Genomic DNA, 24,414 nt, shown 5'->3' on the forward strand with positions numbered 1-24,414 from the left:
ATGAATAAACGTTAATCAAATTCTTTGAAGAGGCAATCCCAGCATTAACCAAACTGTAAGCATGATTAAAAACTAGTATATTTTTCTGCATAAATATTCTTATTTGCATTTATTCTTTAGAGTTCGGTATAATAATAAAGCTAAGCCCACAAGTGTTGAAAAATAAATCCTGCAGAAAGTATATGACTTTTAGAAAATGATCCCACACAAAACAAAAGCTTCAACATTTGACAAACCTATGTGTCACTTCATAGATGCCAACAGATTCCTTTATTTTTTCATCGTAGTCATTCCAGTCCTGTGGAGTTAAAAACACATTACAATTTTAGAATTCTCTGCTTAGAAGTCCCGCCTGAATTTCAGGCACATTATGAACTTCCTTGCAACCCTAGTATTTTTTTAAAAAAAAATAGCTTCGTTGAACATCTTTAGTATAAGGAATCAGATTTTCTCTGTGTGAAGTTCACAGTCTTACTTGCCATCTCCCCTAGTTGAAAGGATTAAATTGGTTGAGCTATTGGTGGGTCACCAGACAGACTGATCTTTGTGCCAAGAAATGGAGCTGATCCAGACACTGCTGCTCACAGCTGAGGAAGGCTATGAGTGAAGATTGGCTAGCCTGAGTTTTCCAAGAGTTTATCTGACACCATCTAACACTACAGAGAACAACAGTGAAGTCAATCTGAATTTGTATTCCCGGGACTTGTATTTTTGCATATATTAAATACTCCAGGGCTGCACCTGTCCCTACATTATACTACCACAAAGTTGGAGTATCTCTGGAGCTTCTCATGCCGCTCCCATGGGAGCTTTCTTTGGTACATAAATAGCAGTGTTAGAACGATATTCTTGCTGATATTGTGATTGAGAAAGAGCTCGTACACCCCTTGCCAGAAATCTTGAGGCTGCCCTGGTATCATTCTGGCTGCTAGTTCTGTAATTAAAATATGCCCTTTATTTCCGTTAACATTACATCTAGTTTGGCTGCAAGAAGGTAAAAGGAATATTGACAACCACAAAGCCCAGAAGATGAGAGGCTTGATTCAAAGTGATCCTGCCTTTACTTGAGAGCCCTCCCCTGTTTAGCACGAATCAAGCAGGATAATCTCTTCTGGCCCCAAAAACTTCATATAGTGGTGGATACATCTAATATAAGGATGCAGGGCTAACTTTTCAAATGGAAAAGTTTGAAAAGTCTGTTTGGGTGGGTGAGGTTATTTTAATATATATTTTTTTTCAGAGACAGTACCTTTTCCAACAAGTTGATGTCATCAAAACGTGTGCCAGATTCTGCGCCTTCTGCAGAAAACCCAGCCTATAAACATAGAAATCTCTTTAGAACACAGCCCCATATATATATATATATATATATATGGAATATATATATATATATATGGAACAATACAGGTGGAAAGAAACAACGAATGAACTCTCCTGTGTGACAAAGGAGAGTTATACATAACTATATAGATCTATATAGAACTATACATTCCTGCACCAGATCTGAATTCCTGGAAACACATGGCTGAGATGCCATCCATGGGGACAGTGTGTGGTACAGAAAATTACTCATTGGTTCAGCAGCTGTGTTGCATGAAGGTAGCCCCTGAAGGACCAGGTGCGCAGCCTGGGAGTCATTTTGGACTCACAGCTGTCTATGGAGGCGCAGGTTAATTCTGTGTCCAGGGCGGCTGTCTACCAGCTCCACCTGGTACGCAGGCTAAGACCCTACCTGCCCGCAGACTGTCTCGCCAGAGTGGTGCATGCTCTAGTTATCTCCCGCTTGGACTACTGCAATGCACTCTATGTGGGGCTACCTTTGAAGGTGACCCGGAAACTGCAATTAATCCAGAATGCGGCAGCTAGACTGGTGACTGGGAGTGGCTGCCAGGACCACATAACACTGGTTCTGAGAGATCTGCATTGGCTCCCAGTACGTTTCCAAGCACAATTCAAAGTGTTGGTGCTGACCTTTAAAACCCTAAATGGCCTCAGGCCTGTATACCTGAAGGAGCGTCTCCACCCCCATCGTTCAGTCTGGACACTGAGATCCAGTGGTTCCCTCATTGCCAGAAGCAAGGCTACAGGGAACCAGACAGAGGGCCTTCTCGGTAGTGGTGCCCACCCTGTGGAACACCCTTCAGATGTGAAGGAAATAAGCAGCTATCCTATCTTTAAAAGACATTTGAAGGCAGCCCTGTTTAGGGACGTTTTTAATATTTAATGCTGTATTGTTTTTAACACTTGATTGGGAGCCGCCCAGAGTGGCTGGGGAAGCTCAGCCAAATAATGATGATGATGATGATTAATTCTTGGCATGTCTAGGGAAGGCTTTGAAAAGACTCCATGCTGAAACCCTGGAAGGCTACCTGCTGATCTGTCACATCAAAAAGTAGACTCTTGTGGCACCTTGAAGTCTAAATCCCACATCCAACTAAGTTTTGCTCATCCTGACAAGGATGAATCTAACTTAGTCTACATCTATGACTAGTGCTGGATTCAGCCCTAACAGATTTACTGCAGCACAACTTGTTTATTGCGTAAAGATGCTCTGTGCTACAAGAAATCTTAAGTCTTTGTATTATGTAAGATTTTATAAAGAGATCCAAACACAGTATTTTGTTTAGTAGAGAACTGAAATTTTTGCTAGAGTGTCTTGAATGGGCCAGCTGCCCCCTGCCGGCTGTTAAAGGAACAAGCAGCCTTCAAACATATTACAGAGGAAATAGCAATGATCAGTGTAAATAATGTATACAGTGTAATACAATGTATAATTCCCAATACCTATACTCCTTGTTTCCTGGTAGATGCTAATAGAATGACTACCCTACCTCCTTCTGCAAATATACAGTGCTTCATCCATTTTTTTAAACAGGCTGCCTTTGGACAAAAGGAAAAAGTTCAGGGCGACTGACCTTGCAAGGTTTGTGGCCTGTGCAGATATAAAACTAGAACTTATGTCTACATGAACATGTGGAGTCTGCTGTCCTGATTCTCCCTTATCCAGCTTCAGAATTTCCTACCACCTGCTGAAAATTTGTAGGATTTTGGGTGCCGCATAATTTCAGGATTTTCAGAATACTGTACTGGGAGGAATTCAAGGAAGCACTAAGCAGTTTGCTCCATCAGCAGAAGCATTTATGCTTGTCTAACTGAACAATCTGCCCTCTCCTTCCCCCGCTCCACTCTGTTCCAGGGATTCCCCAACCCTCTCCATTGGCGGGGAGTCCTGTTGCACTAGCAGAAGTCCTTGCATGAGCTTCCACTGTCGGTGGAATCCTACCCAATAGCTTGTAAATGTACATATTGCACATATCACTTTATCAAGAAAAACATGTCTAGGAAATCACCATCTGTCTCTTGCCTCCTGGTTGTGTTACTAGGTTCAAAGGGACTATTTACTGAAAAGCAAGTTGAATTATAATTTAGGGTTCATGCTCAGCAGAACATTCATGAGAACTTGCCTGTGGTTGAAAGTCCACTGGTTCAAGGCCACGGCACTCAAACTCCACTATGGTCTTAAATGTCTCATTGTCTTCAGCCTAGGATGAAGCCAAAGTAACATCAGAGGAATAAAAATAGACAGAACACAAAATTTCCAAAGTTATCATATCCCATAAAGATACAAAATAATGCAATGATTCTAACACTAATAAGTTACTCAGGAACTTTTGTTGGTCTCCATGAATAGTTTCAGTCTCCCAGGAAAAGGAGAAAAGCAAACATTCAAGTGTTATTCAAAAAGGTAAAAGAAAATTCTACCTTGAACACTGAAGCTCATTTTAAGCTACAGGCTGTAGCGAAATAATCAACAATCAAATATCTGTTGAATCAAGCATGCATTGAGTAGGACAAATTAATAAAATAGGTTACATCTTCCTATCCAATTTGAAATATCCTCAGAATGTATCACTACATTTCTGTAGGGTTCTGCATGCTCAAATAATGTTTCATGTAAAGCAGCACAAATATTTTCCCTCTGTATCCTAGAGTGGCAAAAATGCAAACATTTGGGAAGGTCCTGTGATTGAAACACCTACAAAGCAATTCTAGGCATAGCTACTCAGAAGTAAGTTCCAAGTTCAATGGAACTTATTTCCAGGTAAGTGTTTCTAGGATTGAAGACTAAATTAATCTGCCCAATTGTCTTCCTCACATTGCAGAATTGTTCCGCATGTACAACTCTAAGGGGATCTCACTATACATGGAAAACAAGAACACATCTGCCACTCAGCTTTCCATGTGCAGACAGAATATCAACACAATATGAATAATTAGTATCCATCATAATTTGCTTGGTTCTCTATAGGCTGAGCTCCAACAAAATTGTCAGGGAGGCTTACAATGGGGAATCATAATGCAAAGATGAATGTATACCCATATGTAAATCCAGGTACTTGTGTTTATCTCCCATTTATAGTACTAGCCACATGCAGAGAGTCATTCAAAACTGTGGCTGTGTGGATCAAGCCCAATAAGACCAGTATACCACATCCACAATAACAAAAATACAACAAAACTTACATTGTAAGGCTTCATTGTATGACTTAAGATATCTGAAAGAAGTGGAAAATACATAGCAATGAAGCACATCTATGAAAGAACAGTGCCAATCACATTGTGGACACCATTTCCTTTTGTATCAACCAGTTTTGAAAACCAGATGTCTCCACTTATAAATCCGGAAAAGGAGAAAAAGTACAGTGTAGCTGTGCACTCCTAAACAAAGTAAGTTCTACTGAATTCTGGAAAGCGAGTTTAAGACCGAAACCTGAGCCATTTACGTTGTGATCCTGATTCTCCCTCCTGCCAGTGAGGATGCCCACATACCCTATAACTACAGAAGTTTTTTTAGCTAGTAAAGCAGAGTGGAGAGGCTCCTCTGCTCAATCCACCACCACTTCCCAGCCCGGCATCGGGGGAGAGACAATTGGCTTGTTCTGTTGGCTCTCCCTTTCCAAGAATGGCAAGCTTCCGAAGGGAGGAAAAAAATGGCAACAGTTTGGCAGGATGCTTGTAAATCTTAGTTTAAATGGGAAATAAAATCATTGGAACACACACACACAGTGGTAGCTTGGTTTAAGAACAGCTTAGTTTATGAACAACTTGGATTAAGAACACTGCAAACCCGTACGTAGTTGTTTTGGTTTGTGAACTTTGCCTTGGAAGTAGAACATGTTCTGCCTCCTGTTGAGTGTGCTCCATTTGTAAATTGAGTCCCCCGCTGCTATGGGAAAGCATGCCTTGGTTTAAGAACGCCTTGGTTTAAGAATGGATTTCCGGGACGGATTAAGTTAGTAAACCAAGGTACCACTGTATACACATAAAAACAAACAAAACCGCTTAGCTACTTCACATTTGGCCCATTCAAAAATAGAATGTGAACGAATACATGGGGGTAAAGGCTGCAATCCTATGCATACTTACCTAGGAGCAAGCCCTATTGAACTCACTTCTGAGTAGACATATATAGAATTGTGCAAAAAAACCTGCACTGGAACTAATGCTGAGCATTATTATGCCAAACAGTTAAGTCCTGTTTAGCTGTGCAGCACTTATAGTCACTTGGGCCTTGCGGTCATTTGCTGTTTATTGTCAGTTCCAATTACATGCTCCTTCAGCATTTAACTGAGAGTTTACAATCTGTACTGCAAACATCACTGCTGGCATGCCCAGCGCCCCTTAAAATGGCTGCCTGTCAGAACTAGGCAAACTTCATGGGACTTTAGCTTGTCAGGGTACAAAAAAAATGTGTGTGGATGGGAATGACACAAACTGGGTCTGGCTGTTTTCCACAAGCTGCACACAGTGTCCTTAGGAGACAGCATTTCTTACCTACTTCCCCTTTGCCCCTTGGATGTCATACAATTGTGCTTGTAGCATGGCAATACTGCAAAGTCTGTGAGAAAATGTTGATAATAATAATAGAAGTCCACTTGAAAGTGGGTGAGGAGCGAGGCGGAATACAAGTGCATTCAAAAATAGGAACAAGGGAAGAATAGACAACTAGGCTCAAATACAGCATAAAGCAAATGGAACCAGCACTGCTGGAGGCAAAGGCTGCATGGTAAGGATGATCTTAATAGTAAGACTACACAACAGAAGTGAAAATCCTTATAAGGTTAGCAAAAATGGAATGCCACTTGTTCCAGCTTGGAATAAAGCTTGAAAAGTTCGTACTAAATAGTCCCTGGCTTTGGGGGAATATTACCCCAACATTGTATTTTCTTAAAAGATAGCCCTCTAATTTAGTATATTCTGCCCTCCATTTTGAAAATCTAACTGGGTCCCACAGCCTGCAGAGAATCAAGTTTTTGGCTTCTTTGTGCCTTTGGCATGGATGTGCATGAATAGGCTTACCTATGGAGTTTTCTCGGGAGCACAGTTTGCATTTCTGCACCATTGTGGCACTTCCTCTGCCTCCTTTGAGAGGGTGGCTGTCCTAAAAAAATGTCAAAGGGAGGCATCAAGATCAAGGCATTCACAGTTTAGAGAAGAGACATCAGGAAACAAAGTTATTTTCCCCAGCAATAATGGCTAATCCTAATCCTGTGAAGTGTTGGCTATGGCTAATGGAACTGTAGTCTAAAACATCTGCAATTACCTTAGAAAATGCCTAAAAAACAACCCATTGATGTTTGTTTGTTTGTTTGAACTCCAGTCCACCCTGTACATATAACAAAAGTCCATTTCCCTATGTGTTGGAGGGGATGTTAAGCTTCCACATGCATGCAGTTAATTTGCAGGAGATTTTTTGAACATATAAACTATGGGATATATAGAATGCTGTGCCAGTTGGCTTCCACAGCATCAGCTGGATTTCCATTTCCCCTCATCCTCATGTGCTCCAGAGATCTACTCTAGAGAAGACTGAAGCTGGAGGGGCAAGAAAGGAAGAGGAAGCTCTGTTGCACACATGCAAATCTATTGCTACAGTGGAGCTGTAGTGTTAGATACCATCTTATATAAATGGGTAACAATTATACATTTTTTATATTTATGAAGGTCACACCTCCCAAGGGCTCCTTCTAGATTCAGGCTGAATCTGTTTGTTCAGACTTGTTGATTTGCCACCGAAGATTTATATATAATCATTTTTCTAGAAGTAACTTTATCATTTTCCAGCATCATTTGAGTCAAATATAGATCTGTGTATGTCACACAGACAACAAATGGATAACTTAGCATGCTTGTGTTGTAGTTCTGAGACCTACCATTAATCGTAGATACTGCCATTTTTCTGAAACCTCAGCACAGTTTCCACACTTCAACTGAAAAAGTAAAGAAAACCAGACGCAAATAATGAGACAGTGGAGTCAACAGCAGAACAGGTAAACAAAAAATAATAATGATGTTAAGATTCAAAAACAAAGGTATGCAATGGACACGAATCACAGAAGTAACACTCCCATGAAAATGAAGACCACAACAACTTAAACACCACAACAACTTAAACCAACAATTTTCATATGGTTGGAAATTAGCCCCATATATAGCACAAAAGCAGTCTAACAGATCTGAGAGGCTTCCTAGAATGAATTATAGAAGGGAAATGTGCTATTGTGGTGCACAAGGAAGGAATTTCCACCCTTATGTTGCAGAAATGACATACAACTGCATTTGCTGCAGCCCAAATTGGTCCAAACCTGTAAGTGTGCACTTTCACTATAATCATGACTACAATATTTATATATCAGACAACACAATCATAGGTATGATTATCCAGAAACAAGTCCCATTGAGTTTCCAACAGTAAGTGCACAGCACCCATAGGTGTGATGGGGCAGCATGAGAGGGCATTGCTTGCATATTCATTTGAAAGCATGCCAGTTGCCAACTGCATGGCAGAAATGCTAACAAAGAGCAATAAGATGGCAAAAAAAGAACCAGTGAGATGAACATAGTACACAATGCAATGGTGAAAAAAATGTCTATAGCAGCATTTGTAGTGTAGCTCAAGGCAAGCTACGAAACAATATCCATATCCACTGATTTAATAAAATGATCCCTGATCAGAAGGTCGGCAGTTCGAATCCCCATGACGGGATGAGCTCCCGTTGCTCGGTCCCTGCTCCTGCCAACCTAGCAGTTCGAAAGTGCGTCAAAGTGCAAGTAGATAAATAGGTACTGCTCCAGCGGGAAGGTAAACGGCATTTCCGTGCGCTGCTCTGGTTTGCCAGAAGCGGCTTAGTCATGCTGACCACATGACCTGGAAGCTGTACGCTGCTCCCTCGGCCAATAAAGCGAGATGAGCGCCGCAACCCCAGAGTCGGCCATGACTAGACCTATTGGTCAGGGGTCCCTTTACCTTTAATACCAGATGTATGGGATATTGGTTGTGGTTAGTGAGGAGAGAAAGGTACTTTGCAAAGACTTACAATGTACCAAGAGCCAGCAAATCCCACTAACTGAAGGCTTAGGTCATGTAATAACATTTCCTGCCACTTTTAACACTGCTAAATTCTATGTGGTTTTAATGTTTCAGTATAAACGAAGAAGAAATCCTTCGGCCAGTAAACAACATCGACGTGCACGTTAATAGCAATACAGGAAATATTGTCATTGCAAACCAAGTGCAAGGGGCGTTTGCGTGTGTGTGTGTGTGTGTGTGTGTGTGTATAGCGTGCCCAGGTAACACCCGTCGAAGGCCCTACCTTCAGATACCATCGGAAATCCTCCCCCACCGGCCGGAGATTTGTAATATTTTCCAGAGTGGCTTTGAGCTGCAGCCCGATCTTCTGCAAAGAGAAGTCACCGTGTCAGCTCATGCACTCGAGGCATTCCCAGCCCCAGCCCCAGCTCACGTCGCCTTTGCACAGGTGAAGCTTTCTCTTACCCCCATGGCTTCAGGTGGCCAGAGGAAAACCTCGGAGGCGAGCGAGCCTGCTTCCCTTCCCAAACACGGGCACTTGCAGGATCACACGGGAGCTGCGGGGTCCTCTCAGAGGGCGGGGCCGCTGTGAATCAAGCCTCGCGAGACTTGATACATTGCCGTTTTCTTGCGCCTCCCGTGTTGCCCAGCCCTATTCGTCTGTAAAGGGCGCCGAAGCTGGAACTTGCCCTTACTCAAGATGGCTGCCTCTCAGCTAAACTAGATAGTCGATCCATTAGCCAGCCTATCCTGAGGAGGCGTCCAGGAAACAAGGGTGAGGTGGTTGAGATTCAATACTGCGTGAGGTGGATTACATGCCAGCGATAGATAGCCACCCAGAGTTTAAACAGGAAAATGCCTCTTGTTTTAAAAGCACTTGCCTACACACCACTGAACCTAATGTGTTTTGACTATAGTGATTCTGGCTTTAGGTGCTATCCACCATGGACAGTAACCCCAGCATAAATTGAGTGTCACCTGTAGTTACATTTGCAGCATTTTTTATTTTTTGTAAAACAACCCTCACCCTGCAGTCCATTTCCCTGTAAGATTCAAGTCTTGTTTTTATTTTTGCATTTTTTGAGGTGGAGGGTGGATGTGCATTCTTATCAAAAAATTAAAAAACCCTAAAAAATAGTCTGCAAATGAGCTAATACTTTTTGATCTTTTATAATCTACACAAACTTTAGCAGTGTTCCTGATAAATTATCGGTTGGCTTTACCAAGTGGTTGCATAGCGCTGCAACTCTTAGGCATACTTGCTTTCTCAATTAGGCTTTTTTTTTACAGCAACATACTTACGATTCAGGATATTAGGATTTGGCCAGTTATGATAAAAGATTTCCAGCTTAAAATACTGTAGACCTAGCTACCCTGCTCATACAGAAAACCACATTCTCCTTTCCTAGCCCTTCAGATATAATAGTCTCTGAAAAAGTGCATTTCCCAGCTAGTGGTGCCATTGCAATGAGTACAATGTGGGCAGCAGTCTTGCAGACATGTTTTGCATGGTGTACAGTATCCCCAGAGTCCCACTTCCCTAACAATACTTGTGCCATTTTTGTTAGTTTCAAAAGGGAGAGGGTGCTTTTAAAAACATAGGTAACACAGTCCATGTGCACTTGCACCCAAGGCTGGTACAGCAGTTTTACTTTCAGTCCTTCTGCTAATGATTCCTATCATAATATTCACCTTTTTCACAGCTGTTGCACACTGTGTTGACATCTTTGAGATATCAATTACAAGGTCTTCTTCCTGGTCGGAAGCCACCACTTCAGAGTCCATGGGCATATATGCAAAACGTTTTTATTTTTCTTTGCCCCAATGTGTAACACTTGCTTACACTGAATTGCACCTGCCATTTAACTGTCCATCTGCCAAATTTGGAGAGATTCTTCTGGAGCTCTCTGCAACCCCTTATTGTTTTAACCACCCTGATACCAAAGCAATTTGGTTTCAGCAGCAAACCTGACGACTTCACTGCTCATCGCTCCTTTTATGTATCAGACAAGTTTCATATCTATTGTCCTTTGGTACCTAACACCTTCTTTCAACAATCTTTTAGTGGAGATTGTTATTCGATCCCTGCAAATTTCTTCTTTTTTCACTTTTCTGGAACTCTGGAGAAGGGATTCTACTCCCAGCTGTAATGTTTCAAAGCAAGTAGACAAACATTCATTGAAATGTATGAAGCAGCTCTTCCATGTATTAATGGTGTTGGCATCCGAGAATCAGCCTCAATACTGCACAGGGATATCAACTATCTAATCCTCATTAAAACGTCATTAAAAAGGGAGGGGTCAACAGATACTTAAAAATGTCCATATTGTTGTGTTGCTGACCCTCATTTTCCCTTCCCAGCAGAAATTAAGCCAGCCATACTTTTTAAAAAAATCTTAATGCTTTCCCAAAAGTTTAGTCTTGATAACAAACACATTTTAAATAAAAAGGGAAAAAAAGCTTTTTAGCATTTATTAAATTCACTCTGTAAAAAATCTGACACACATAAAACCAATGAGAGATAAGGAATGGAAAGTGACCCCACCAAAAGAAACTTTACAGTACAAATTTAAATCCATACAATTTAAATTGGCTTAATCTTGAAGTGTAATCCAATGAGGCTGAAGACGAGACACTTGAGGTCCTGGACAAGGTAGTAAAACACTCTTAGACCTTCTGGATCCCTGAAGTGCAAAAGGAAAAACAAATAGAAATAAAATATTTTAAAAAATATTTTGTGGCCAACTCATAATCATACTCTGTTTCAGGAACTCAGTATGAGAATCTCCTAGTCACTTATCAAAATCCAAGCATCTTTTGGTAGTACAGTGGTTCTTCAGTTTATGAACTTAATCCATTCTGGAAGTCTGTTCTTAAACCGAAACCATTCTTACACTGAGGCGCGCTTTCCCTAATGAGGCCTCCCACCCCCAGTGTCCTTCCACCGTTCAGCTTCCGTTCTTAAACCGAGGTAAAGTTCGCAAACCGGGACACTACCAGTATTGCAGAGTTGGTAAACCAAATACTTCGTAAACAGAGCTGTTCTTAAACTGAGGTACCACTGTACTGCAAGATTTATTTGGCTGGCTTTTAGCAGCTGGGGATAAACCAGATGGCTTTAGTAGGGCATTTATGAAAGGTTCTGTTTGTCCTCAAGGTAGATTGAGTTAAATGAGTGAGCAAATAATGCAATGCCACAGCTGAGACAAATTCTATATGCTGTTCTTCAGGTTTGCTAAATTATTATTACTTAAAATCAATGTAATAACTGTATTTCCAGATTGGCCACAAATACATGGTACAGCATTTATAGAGGCATCTTAAGCAAGACAACTGGACAGAGCTGTACTGCTTCTGCCTCACCTTCTTCCCAATCCGCTAACAAAACTAGCTTAGTGAATAGTCTTCAAAAAGAGCACTACAACGGTTGTGGCGGCTGGTCAAAGAGCACTTACTTGGACTGATTTACATCAATAAGAGAACCAATTTTTGATGTGGTAAAAGAGATGTGTTCATCACCAATTACAATTTCAAGCTCCTGGAAAAATAAATAAATAATTTCAGAGCACTGTTTGAAGATCAATAATAAAATGACCATTTCACACCTACCCAGAGGGAGGGAGGGAGGGAGGGAGGGAGAGAGGGAGGGGGGAGGGGGAGGGAGGGGGGAGGGAGAGAGAGAGAGAGAGAGAGAGAGAGAGAGAGAGAGAGAGAGAGAGAGAGAGAGAGAGGAGAGAGCTATGGATTGCTCGTTCCCACCTCCAATAACTTTCTCCCAGATGTCTTTCAAGATCTACTCCAACAAGATATTCTGTTCACAAGAAACAGATATAAGATTTCCACCCATGTGTTTACAAAAATAGCAGCTTCAAGTGTACACATTAACTGCTGTACACCTGTCAACTTAAAATATTTATATGGGAAGCTGTGAATTTGCTAACCTGCCGGCCAACTCTGTCAGGGGGTGGCCATAATGCATCATCTTCTTTCGTGATTTCACTGTCATCGATTATCCTCTTTAGCTCTTCCATCACACTTTTGTGTACGTAGGCCTAGAGCAGCATGTAAATAGTAGCATTTAAACTTTAAAATAAAGTTTAGTATAGAAATACGTGTGTGTCATTTGCCCACTACCTGCTTGTTGAAGTATGTGTATTAATTTATTTTGAACAATAACTAAATACATGCTTTGCTATCCACTGGAATGAGCTCAGCATATATTGGGCAAAACACCTGCAAACAAATTTATAGAGTGAATACTAGATACAACTTTTGAGATACAGACATAGATTATTTATGACATTTTTGTAGTTTGCAGATTTTTACTATCCAAATACATACACTTAAGATGTGTGGAGATATGTAGAGAAACAAAAAGCTAAATCCTACTAGCTACAATTTAATATTTTGAGTCCAAGTTTCAATAATGCAGCTAAAAGGGGAACATTAGATATGTAGTAAAAGACAATAATAGGCAAATTTAATGGCTTGCATTGAATACACAGTTATATAAACTCAAGACATCCACTGGTCACTCTAAATCAAAGATACAGCTAAAATACAAGAGATGTCAAGATTTTTCCACCTGCTTAATTTGTTTTTATTAACTAAATGAATACAAATTAAATTAATATTTTATATTATGTTTATATTTTAATTTGTGTTGTGAGGTACCCAGAGAACTCATGCTGTAGAATACAAAATTCTATAAATTATTTAAACACAGTCAACTTACTTCTTTTCTGATCATGACATCATTTTTATAATTGCTGTTGTTTGCATATCTCAGTTTCCCTGTTGAAAGAGATAATATGACATTCAACACTACACTACACAAAGCAACACAGAACATGGGCTTAATTTAATTTACATTTTCCCCTTTAACTTGTGCCTGCAAAGTCTTGAAGGGGCTAAAGAAGGCAATGGGTTGAAAGTCAGGCCAGAGAGATAACTGTTGGTAACCTGGTTTCTGAGCCCCTTTCTGTTCAGCATACACCCACCCTAGATATACCCAAGTTCTGCAGGCTCACGAAGACCATTACTCACAAGTAGAGTCTGCTCCCTGCAAAGGGAAGTGTTCTGGACCACATTAAGGAGTGACTTGCTCCCTCCTCAGTCAACCAACAGGGAGGGTGTGCGACCAGCTTTTCAGTGCCTTCACAGCAGAGGGGATGCTTTTCTCTCCAATTTCCCTCTCCCTTCCTCTCCCCATAAACTCTAAGAAGGATCTTATTCTAGCACTCCTGCACCGGCAGGAAAAGACAGCTCTCAAAAACCCTCCGTCAAAAACTGTAACTTACTTTACCCCACTGAGGGTTTCACATAATAATAATTTATTATTTATACCCCTCCCATCTGGCTGGGTTTCCCCAGCCACTCTGGGCGGCTTCCAACAGAACACTAAAATACAATAACGTATTAAACATTAAAAGCTTCCCTAAACAGGGCTGCCTTCAGGTGTCTTCTAAAAGTTTGGTAGTTGTTTTTCTCTTTGACATCTGGTGGGAGGGCGTTACACAGGGCGGGCGCCACTACCGAGAAGGCCCTCTGCCCTGTAGCTTTGCTTCTCGCAGTGAGGGAACCACCAGAAGGCCCTTGGCGCTGGACCTCAGTGTCCGGGCAGAACGATGGGGGAGGAGACACTCCTTCAGATATACCGGACCGATGCCTGCCTGCCACTTACCAACCCCTCTTGCTACTGAAACGCAGGTCTCCTCAGGAGCCACCTTCCTCTCTTCGGGCAATGGCTAATTTCCCCCGACCCCATTTCCTTTTCTCAACGAGCACTACCCCCTTCCCGCCTCCCTCCACGCCAACCACCCCCCTGGGGGTCTCTTCTCCCTCCTCAGGCGACAGGCCCCTTCTTCCCTCCCGGGTGCAAGGGGCTCCCTCGCTCCTCCGTCCCGCCAGGCTTCAGATCCCCGGGGAGCTCCTCTCTCGCCTTCCCCAAGCGGAAACCCTGAGCCTCACCGTCAGGGCGGAACTCGAACTCGAGAAACTCGTGGCCGAACTTCCCCTTGTGCCCAACGTAATAACGCAGATAGAAGTCGCTCGCCATGGCCGCATATGCCCCGCCGGCCCGCCGAGACACCAGCATGCACCGCGCACGGGAAGCTCCTTGCAAGCGAGCGAGCGAGCGCGGGAAATGTGCGTCATCGAAGGGCAGGGTTGCGCAGGCGCACACGGACGACTCAAGGTTTTGCTTGTCGCGGGCCTTACCGCGCAGTTTAAAGACCATAGAGATAGAAGAGTTATAGAGTCAAACGCCATCGCTGTCAATATCTATGTTCACTTCCGACTTTAAATGCCCTGCTTTAACTTCCAATGCGAAGTGCAAAGGGCTTTCGCCATAGTGATGACGAGGGTCAAGTAAAGCGGAGCCGCTAGACTCAGCCCGATGTATAGATTTATGGTTAGATTCATATAGGCTGCCTAGCTTCCGGGCTCTTTGCCCGCTTTTGCATGTTTATTGCAGGGCAAAATAGAGTATGGGAATTCTATATCTTTTGGGGGATGAATTGTTATCAACAGCGATAAAAAGCAAATTATCATCATCATCATCATCATCATCATTATTATTTCAAAGCAGGATTTTAGCGTGCTGTATTTGTGAATTGCACCTCCGCCCCCTGAAAAGTTATAGCAAAGGGGAGCCCCATTAAAAATAATGAATGGGGTTCTGCTGGGAAGAAATGCTTCTACCGATCGCTTTCCAGCCCCGTTAAACGTTCCGGTTAAACCCAGCAGCGCTCAGAAGAGAGCGAGGGAAGAGCGTCAGCATTTCTGGGGTGCCAACCTAGGCAGGGTCCTAACCCGAGATGACTGGCAGTGATTCAGTTGGGGTTGTCCGGTTAGCCCAAATTTCATATTGGCAGTTGCCTGACAGGTTACAAATCCGCGAGCGGGTGCGCTTTAAATTCTGGTGGTTATTTTTGAAAAGAGCCTTCTGCCCCCCACATATGCTCAGACGTGCTCTCCCTTTTACACAGGATGGGAAGGCGTTTGGTATATGCTCAGGAGCAACCCTAAATTTATCCAGTGCCTCCTTGATGTAGCGATGGAGAAGGCTGTATGGTGTCTTGTTTCTGCAAAGTTGCTAAAGGTACTGAAGTCCTGAGACAGACAATGTGGCAACTATATTGTTCACTTTTCAGCCAGGATATGTGAACTGTTTATGGTCTTTCAGGGTACAGGAATTGGTGCCAGGAATTCAATTGACTTTAATTGGGTCACCAAGTAGGGATAACCTGGATTAAATTAGGATTTGCATTGAGCACTTGAATTTGTATTGAATCCAAAACTATAAATCCCATTTGGTGTGTTTGTGGGATTGATGAAGGAATGTATGTCCCATTTCATCAGTTCAGATACAGCACATTTGGAGGGTGGGGACGTAGAGAAGAGAGTTATACTGGTGTTACAGTCGCCCTGCCCCTGGCATATGTATACTTAAAAAACAAAACAAAACCCAGTGCAGATGTACGTGATAGGAAATCCACAGCCAATTTAAAAAATGAGAGAAACAAGTTTTACTAAATATAGATGTCATTAGAAAACAAGACTGTTTTCTAATTATTTTGAAGTTGGCTATGCCAATTGATGTTGTCTGTCTCTTTTTCTAGAAAAATAGCACTGGCATAAAGGGTTTTTAAAAAAAATAAAGTTTGATTGACTTTAATGAGACTTACTCCTAAGTGAATATATGTTGGACTGTAGCCTAAGTAGCTTTTCTTTGCAAGTAGTTAAAAGGTACAGTTATTGAGAGAACTGACTAGTTTCATGAGAGGAAGACTGTGATGTTAAAGTCCACGAGTCAGAACCAGCTTGTAAATAACCACCTGTGACATGTAAAATATAAATCAAGGCAAATAATTTTTGTAAATGTGGAAGCGTTAGTCCCCCTGCTTGCTTCCAACTTAGTCCAATGACACCCTACAAATGGTTAACCTAGGTTTGTGTCCATACTGAAATTAGCCATTTGTGCTAAACCCACAAGTAGGCTTGTGTGTGTAATCTGTCAAGTTGACTTAGGAGCAGTTTGATATTTTCTTCAGCGGTGGTGGGTGTCATTAAACAAAACAACACATTACAATCTGCCAATAAAAAAATTTAATCTCTATAGAAACAGTGCACTGTTTTACAAATGTATTCATTTGGTTTTCAGTACCCCCTACTGATGTAAGTACAGCAAATGTTATAAATAGCAGAGCCCTCCCGCATCCCAAATCCCTAGACCTTTTGTTCAGAAAAACAGAAACACAAAAGGCACCAAGCAAGAACGCATCCTAATGGAACTTCCATATGACAAAGACAGAGGTCAGAAATGGTTACAATGTTAAACAAGATTATAACGCTCCCAATTAACACATGGAAAACAAATCATTTTTCTTTTTTTAAAAGAAAATTTGGTTATTGACTTGATTTAGTTACAAATCTGTCAAGTTGGAAAGCAGGAAAACACATCATAGTAATTTACAGTGATTTGGGGGGTGGGGAGTTCCAGCCTTTTTACACATGGGATTTATACAAGGTTTTTATTGTTTTTTCTTAAAAAAGTATCAAAACTGTAGAGCCTTCAAATCTATTTACAGATTGAGGTTAGTTACAGTTATTACATACAAATATCTCTCCTTGTTATTGTTCTTCATGCACATAGTGCATGACCTTGTAGTAAAATTAACAATTGAATCGCATTTTCTTTTCTCCCTCTCCAGCTTTCTTCAAAAGTATGTATTTACTCATAGGCCTCTGTTTGCAAAATCTAGCAGAAATGGGAAATATTTGTTTTTCGATACATGTTATAAACAAAGGGCATATCCTTCTGAAAGTGCAAATTATACTACATCCTTAAAAAACAAACAAACACTCTTTTAATGGGACCTGTGTGGCCAGTTCAAACATGATTTCATCACTCATTTGTCATTAAGAGATGACTCACACATGTGAATGAACTATCACAGATTTCATATAAAACAATATTTTCCATGAGGACAGTTCAAACATTCAGCTGGAGAGTCATCATACCACACAAGTAATATATAGTGGATGTGTAGAACCTTTGACACTCCAGATGTTGCTGAACTACAACTCCCATGAGTCCCAGCAAGCATTGGGATGATGGAAGTTATAATTCTGCAATGTCAGGCAAGCCAAAGGCTCTCCACACCTGATGTATAGACATGTGTGAAACAGCTGATTGACTGAGAAAAAGGGCTGTGCACTGAGTACTGCAGGTGTAGCAATCCTTACATTTTTATGAGTTACTACTATTGCCTTCCTCCCAAGTGCTGCTTAATAAACTGCTTTTGCAACTGGGAGATGAACCATGGATATCAGAAAACATGGGAAACTCTGACCTGGTTTGCATGTCATGCTAAACCATGGCTTAGTACAATATGCATGTTAGAAAACAAGCACCTCTTGTTCCCTTTCTTCCTGCACAATGGGAAGGACGACTTCAGCAGTGTTTACTTTTTATTTTTTGGCTTGCTGTTGGATGCGAATCCGGGATTGTGGTTTATAACAAACACTGGTTAATTAAATTTATTTTAATTTAACAAGCCAGATCACGCATGGTTTGAAATTGACTGGTTTTGAAATTGACCCATTTGTTACAGTTCAGTTTTTGGTCTGCATCCAACAATCAACTGGGACTGTGTATTTATTAATGTTTACTCCTGCTCCAGTATGCTCACACCACTGGTGTTTGAAGCCGAATACATATGATGTTATCCGCAATATGTATCTTGAAAAATAATGCTATTTAATGCACTTTCTCTCAAATCAGCTTCTATCTAATTTGAACGTATAAACTGTGCTTAAGCTGAGATATGTACATTGGAGATAACTGTTGCACATGTGTAGATGACAACTTAACTGAATAGTTTGATGCAGGGGAACAAATCAGATAATGAGCATTGGGTGGAGACATCCCTGCTCCATCTCTGAGGTGTATAGTGGTGTAAAAAATCAAAAGAAAAGTGACTCGAAAAGGAGTGTGGGAAAAGGACCTTGCTGCGTTTTAAGCTGCTAATACGCATATAGCCTGAGAGGCAGTAAAAATGAAAGTAAACAGTGCCGAAGTCTTCTTCCCAGCCACACTAGTGGAAGAGAGGGGAGAATGCGTGAGCCTGCTGCTCATTTGGGTTTGTTCCAGCTCATGCACATCATGCTAAGCCAAGCTGTCATGTATGCCAAAAGCAGTCAAAAAGTAGAGAAGAGAGGCCTTGTTAGACCAGCATCTGTTGGAGAAAGAATGCAAACTTGAGTTTCAAGTATCAAATAGTTTGGGAAGTGTTCTGCAGTAGATTTTGAAAAAATAAAAACCACGAGTGTGTAATATGCCGAGTCCACACATAAATATATACATATATCACGTCATGTCTGCAGTAGAACATATGAGGCATTTTGTCTGGCTGGGCTTCATCTGGCTGGGCTTCATATGCAATGGCTGCTTAACATACAAAAGTCATCACTTAATCACTTGAGGTGAAATCTAACACAGTGGAAGTGAGCTGCTTCTTCTCATCACTCCCCCTTGCATGTCCCCTAAATTCTGCTCTGGAGAGGTAGCGGACCTCCAAAGCAGAATTTTTGGGACAAATAAGGGGCTAGAAGGAGGAGAAGAGAATCCATAAGAAAAGTATCCATTGTGCAAGTGGATTTCTTTTATGAAAGTGGGTTGGCCATTATGTTTGCAAAATTATTTATTTTCTGAAAGTGATATAGAAACAACAGTGTGGCCTTTATAAATCAAACAGTCACATTTTGTAATAGACTCAAGTATAAAAACAGCAAATTTTTATTCATAACGATTAAACTTCAAATCAAAGGCCTGATTCCACATCATGTTAAGTGTTTCCTGCAAGATGGAGATTCCTTCATAATGTCAATCCAGGGTTTTAAGTTACTGATGTTAACTTGAGACTACTAAGCAGTACAAAATGTCTGTTCAGTTCTAGTGGGATTCTTGTGCTAATGGATCAATCTGAAAAGACTACAGATGAACTGGAAACTTTGCATTTTACAGGAGCTGCAGGAGAGTAACTACAGGGAAAATAACCAGAATGATTGCAGTTTGGAGGTTCAGTGGCCGTAGACAGCTACAGATTTATATGAATTCAACAATTGTATGGCTTTCTGTAGACATCTGAAGACAGCCCTGAATTGGGAAGTTTTTAATGTCTTCTTGTGTTTTTTTATATTCTGTTGGAAGCTGCCCAGAGTGGCTGGGGCAACCCAGTCAGATGGGTGGGGTACAAATAATATATTATTCAGCCAAAAGTTTAATTAGACCTCAAAGGTTCAAATTCCTGTTGTCAGGAAGCTTTCTGTCGCTCATTCTCAGCCCAACCTACTTCACAAGGTTGCTGAGAAGATAAAAGGAGGAGGGACTCACATGTGTTGCCCTGAACTCTTTGGGGGAAGGGAAGATAATGATAACAAATTTTTATCTTGGGCTGAATCATGGCCAGACTGTCCTGGACTCTGGGGGAGTACATTTTCTGCCTTCCCATATCTGCTAGCTCAACAATTTTCAAACTTTCTACCTTCAATGGACCCTTTTGAATACTTGTGTACTGAGTAACTTTACGCATGTTGCAGGGGATTCTGGGGACATGTTTAAGGATGAATATTCCAACCTCCTGGATCTTTTTGGTCCTCACAGCCCATCTATTGAAAATGCACCCCAGGACACATTCCAAGGCATGGAATGCAGGGGAAGATCAGTAGTGGTGGCCAAGATGCCTTTCAGGGAAAGTTTGTCCTTACTGATCTTCTCATTGAGGAACTACTGATAAAAGGTTTGCAGGAAGAAACTCAACAGCTTTATATAAACAAGCAATGACGAGATAAGCTGCTGCATATTGCACAGAAAAAAGTGAAGTCCCGACGCACAAGCTAATAGTATGAACCAGTCTTCAGAAATTAGCACAGGGTGTGTATAAAAACAGATCAACATGTTTGGATGAATAAGTGCTTCCCTGCCTCCAGTGTGGCTGTGAGAAGCTTGGGAGCCTTTGCTTCTGATTTCAATGAGCAGCAGTTCAGTGTGTCATTTGCACCCTAAACTATGGTTAGTGTTAACTATGGTTTGAAGTTGGCTGTTTCAAAAGAGCCACAGTTAAAATTAACCACAGTTGGCCCAGTTCAGATGATGCACCAAACTATGATTAATTATAAGCTGAAGTGAAAGCTTCCAAACTCCTCCTAGCAGCTGCTCTGGAGGAGAAAGGAAGAATATGAGCCTGAGGTTTGCTGCAGCTCATTCTCATTATGCTAAACTATGATTAAGTGTGATGTATGTCTGCACCAGCATATTTTCATGAATTCTTCAACTTCTGCCTTTGTCATAGCTTGCATCTTGGCACCCTGGCTAGCATTCCACTCTACAGGTGTTTTTCACATGCAGGTTAGTACCTTGTTAATGTTGCCCAAATATATACCTCTCTCATTTCTTTTTTGAGAAAGAGAAAAAAGGTATTTCTGTTTTTGAATAATCTAGGCTCCTTGACATTCCCACAGACATACCTCAGGTTCACTGATCACAGCAGATGGAAGCTACATCCTAAACCCCTCCACTTATGCAGACTGGGAATTAGGATTGCTCAGTTACTTCCAAGTAAACATGCATAGGGCTGCATTAAAGTTTCTCCCACCACCTCATACTAAAGCTATTGGTACAGAGATGGGTGCAAGGGTGAATTGTTATAGCAGCATGAATTTGCCATGATTTAAACCACCCCACAAAGGAAATCCATGAGGAATTGCATGAATGTAGGGAAATGGGTACAAATTAAGACCAGTACAACAAAGCACAAAGCTAATCTGAGTGAAGTAAAAAACAATGTAAAGTTGTGCTGGTGTAGACATACCCTTGAGGGCATAATATTACTCAGCACCATTTGTCTTAATGTTCAAAAGCTACAGAAATCTGTCATAGGAAAGTGTTCAGATGACCTCTCTGGATACCACCGTCACCTTTATCATTGACTTTTTTGTCCTGTGTGCTGTTGTTTTTTTGTTTTTGAAGGGTGGGTGGGAGGTATAACCAAATCAAAACTGAGAATAGTCCATGGGGCAGAGCAACACAACTCACTCCCATTAAGCATAATCCTAAACATGCACACTTTGAATTATATTCAGTTAAACCTAACAAGACTTCTTTGAATAGATGCTAAGATTGGCACCCTAAACTTGCTAACGTATGTCTAAACCTGCCAGATTAATGGTTTGGGATTGCAGGCATTGCCCTCGATGTCTGTGCTGAGGTTCTGGGCTTCCCCATTCACTTCAGTGGAAAGAAGACACAGCCCTTTCTGTGCAAAGCTGTTCCCTCCATTTACAATGAATGGGGAATCGTATTTGGGAGGTTCACCATGTGTGTGAGTGAGAATTCCTGTGCCTATGAGGATTTCCTGGAGTGCAACAATTGTGCAAAGACGTCTAAGCCATGAGCTGGTTCATCTGCCAGGACAGAATTTGGTTTGTTCATTATGGGGGCACATTTGTTTCTTTGACAGTCATGGACTATCCTACTGTAACAGCTGTAATCCTTACTCAGAGGCTTTAGATTTCAAAGCAAAATCTTCCACAAAACATCCCTTAAGAATTTTATTACCCTAGTTCCCATAAAGCTGGGCTAGTCTTTCTAAAATATATTCATATATATATATATTTATATATATATATACTTATTTATATATGCGTATGTCTATATACCTATCCGGTGTAGATAGGTATATACACAGATAATCTATGCACAGTGAGCCAAGCATACAAAAAATAAATACTCTCATCCTCTAAGTGTATGTACAGAACAAACCTTATATCCATAATTTGTTAATAAATATCCTAAACGGCTTGTATAGACCTTTCCCCCCCTTTTCTTTCTTATGTTGATGGATAGCCACAAAGTATGTCCGACATATTTACAAAATTTCTATAAATATAGCTTTTAAAAATGACACATATGCTACCGACCCTTGGGTCTGGCTGGTTCTATACACCGAGTTAGTAGCCCCACAGTAGAGCAGCCTCCTCGCCATTACGGATGGATAGTGCAAGAAGCTTAAAAGGTGTATAAAAGATTATACATACAAAACTCTCACATCCTTTGGATGTTTGCAGTTCATTATTACTTTGTGGTTACCCTTCTGCAACATAAATAAACCGTTAAAGGAGAGAAGGAGATAAAAGAAAGTGGACTCCGTGATCCACAGCAGGCGTGTTCAGTGCATATCTATCAATCCACCGGCTGTGGGGTTGGTGCAGGTGCGGTCCTCATGGTAACCCATCGTCTTCTAGGCTTAATGCTACACGCTGTTGGGAAGGAAAACAGAAAGGTGTCAGTGTGACGTTAACATATATGAGAGAGTGCTGGAGGGGAAATAGTTAAATAGGTTGCACAGACAGGATCCAGGGGGTTGGAGTCAGTGGGACTATAAAACCACTTCTGGGAGGAGTTTGTTGGGAGTTGTTGGTGGGTAGTTGGTTGGTTTTAGTGGCTTGGCTGGTTGGGAAAGGCAGTTGGTAATAGAGAGACAGTTAGGGCAGTGGGTTCTTGAGTGTGGGGAGGTGGAAGAGATAGAGAGAGGGAAAATAAGACTAAGAAAGTAAAGAGCAACAACGTTTGGAATGCCGTAAAAGTTTGTTTGTGTCTTAAATAAAATACACTCTTTTTATTAGTTGAGAAGCTGACTGAGACTGAAATGATTTTACCAGGGAGGACCTGGTTGGTGGCAGCGGATTAGTGGTGTACGGGTCAATAGTCTGTGAGACGACCGGGGGCTCCGTACGAACGCCACAGTCAGTGCCTCTAGTTTTGGTGTGATGTGGCAAAGAAAGGAATTGCTTCCTGGAAATCACAGTGTGTGGCAGAATACTGGTGTCATGGGCTAGCTGGATGCAGAGGAATGGTGGGAAGCACCAGCTGGGAAACCCCCAAAGGAAGCCCCAGGGAGAGGCTCAGAGTGAGGGGCTTGGTGGTGGGATGACGGCGACGAGTGTTCAGAGACAGAAGAGGGAGCAGAGGAGGAGGAGGAGGTGTCGGAAGCTGAAGAGGGAACAGGGTTTGCTGAGCAGGAAGAGGCTGTGGCAGAGAGCAGACCAGACTTGGAGGCTGAAGCGGAGGCCAGTCAGGGATGATGGGTACTGTAGTATTACATCTGGAGGGCCACAGGTTCCCCAGCCCTGGGTTAGTGGAATGTTTTAATATTCAGAATCAAATTCTGACATCCTCATTTATGTGCAGTGGTTTCAGTGTGGCTGCTCACAAGGTAGAGGACAACAGTACTGTAAAAATATTCACGTTTTAAGAGTCTGGATGATGGGAAGCACCTGACTCTTAATCTTTACCCATATTAAATGAAGAAGTGCTGCTCTTGCTCTTTCCTGCTCTTCTATACCTCAAAAGACATCTATCCTATACATTTCTATTTGAAGGTAATTCCTAGTGTATGCAAGGGAATACCACTTTGCCCAATAACTATGCTTAGAATTGTAGCCTTAAAGGCACATCTGCATGATGCATTTCAGGGACTTGATATAATTTTGCAGCACCCAAATGATCCATATAGCTCATGTGTGTGCCTGAGGCTTTGGCTTGTTCTGCTTATTTGTAGATACAGCTGTTGGAGGTGATGGTCAGTGTCATGACAATATAATGAACATGGCCAATGCAGTCTTTGGTGGCTCACACTTTGGTGGCTCACACTCACACTCCTTCCTCTACACTGTGAAGCTAAAATAGTTAATGGTTTTGATATACACCCACATACCTTATAAAAGCGGATACCAGGAGACCATTCAGAAAGATAAAATCAGATACTTACTGCTGGATACACATGCCCAATCTGTGCTGTTCTCCCAATATGGATTTCATCTTCATCTTCCTCTTCTGTAGTTTTCCTGTACACAGGATTGTCAAAGTTCATGCTTTTCGTGTTTTTCCGTTTCCAGTTCCTCCAGATGAGATACCCTCCCATGCACAACAAACCAATCACCACTAGGGGGGTAAAAGAGAGAAGGGAATAAGCATATAT

At 41.5% G+C, this 24,414-nt stretch overlaps 3 protein-coding genes across 8 annotated transcripts in view; all 3 read right to left on the minus strand.

Annotated features, from left to right (window-relative positions):
• Positions 1-219: 219 nt before the first annotated feature.
• CZIB (CXXC motif containing zinc binding protein) lies at positions 220-8,947 on the minus strand. Of its 3 annotated transcripts, XM_081915310.1 has the most exons (8): positions 8,837-8,947; positions 8,655-8,738; positions 7,215-7,271; positions 6,361-6,442; positions 4,525-4,556; positions 3,465-3,542; positions 1,250-1,315; positions 220-298 (listed from the first exon to the last, which is right to left on the minus strand). In XM_081915310.1, the coding sequence occupies exons 1-8, from the start codon at positions 8,840-8,842 to the stop codon at positions 221-223; spliced, it is 483 nt and encodes a 160-aa protein (XP_081771436.1). In that variant the 5' UTR covers positions 8,843-8,947; the 3' UTR covers position 220. The 3 variants fall into 3 exon arrangements, with proteins under 3 accessions (XP_081771436.1, XP_081771437.1, XP_081771438.1); XM_081915311.1 differs by lacking the exon at positions 8,655-8,738; XM_081915312.1 differs by lacking the exon at positions 8,655-8,738 and having other exon boundaries at positions 8,805-8,947.
• Positions 8,948-10,829: 1,882 nt separating this feature from the next.
• MAGOH (mago homolog, exon junction complex subunit) lies at positions 10,830-14,513 on the minus strand. Its single transcript, XM_081915309.1, has 5 exons — positions 14,342-14,513; positions 13,107-13,165; positions 12,313-12,423; positions 11,827-11,909; positions 10,830-11,055 (listed from the first exon to the last, which is right to left on the minus strand). Exons 1-5 carry the CDS (start codon positions 14,466-14,468, stop codon positions 10,956-10,958), a joined length of 480 nt encoding a protein of 159 aa, XP_081771435.1. The 5' UTR covers positions 14,469-14,513; the 3' UTR covers positions 10,830-10,955.
• A 7,740-nt stretch (positions 14,514-22,253) lies between these two features.
• The window catches only part of LRP8 (LDL receptor related protein 8), a 195,175-nt gene continuing 193,014 nt past the window's right edge, over positions 22,254-24,414 (minus strand). For all 4 annotated transcript variants that reach the window (XM_081915272.1, XM_081915270.1, XM_081915269.1 and 1 more), the window contains 2 exons: positions 24,205-24,377; positions 22,254-22,693 (listed from right to left, as the gene is read on the minus strand). In XM_081915272.1, the coding sequence (XP_081771398.1) occupies positions 22,655-22,693; positions 24,205-24,377 (212 nt within the window). In that variant the 3' untranslated portion in view covers positions 22,254-22,654. The remainder of the gene's footprint in view (positions 22,694-24,204; positions 24,378-24,414) is intronic.

This window comes from Podarcis melisellensis (assembly GCF_964234715.1).
Source record: "Podarcis melisellensis genome assembly, chromosome: 6".
NCBI lineage: Eukaryota > Metazoa > Chordata > Lepidosauria > Squamata > Lacertidae > Podarcis > Podarcis melisellensis.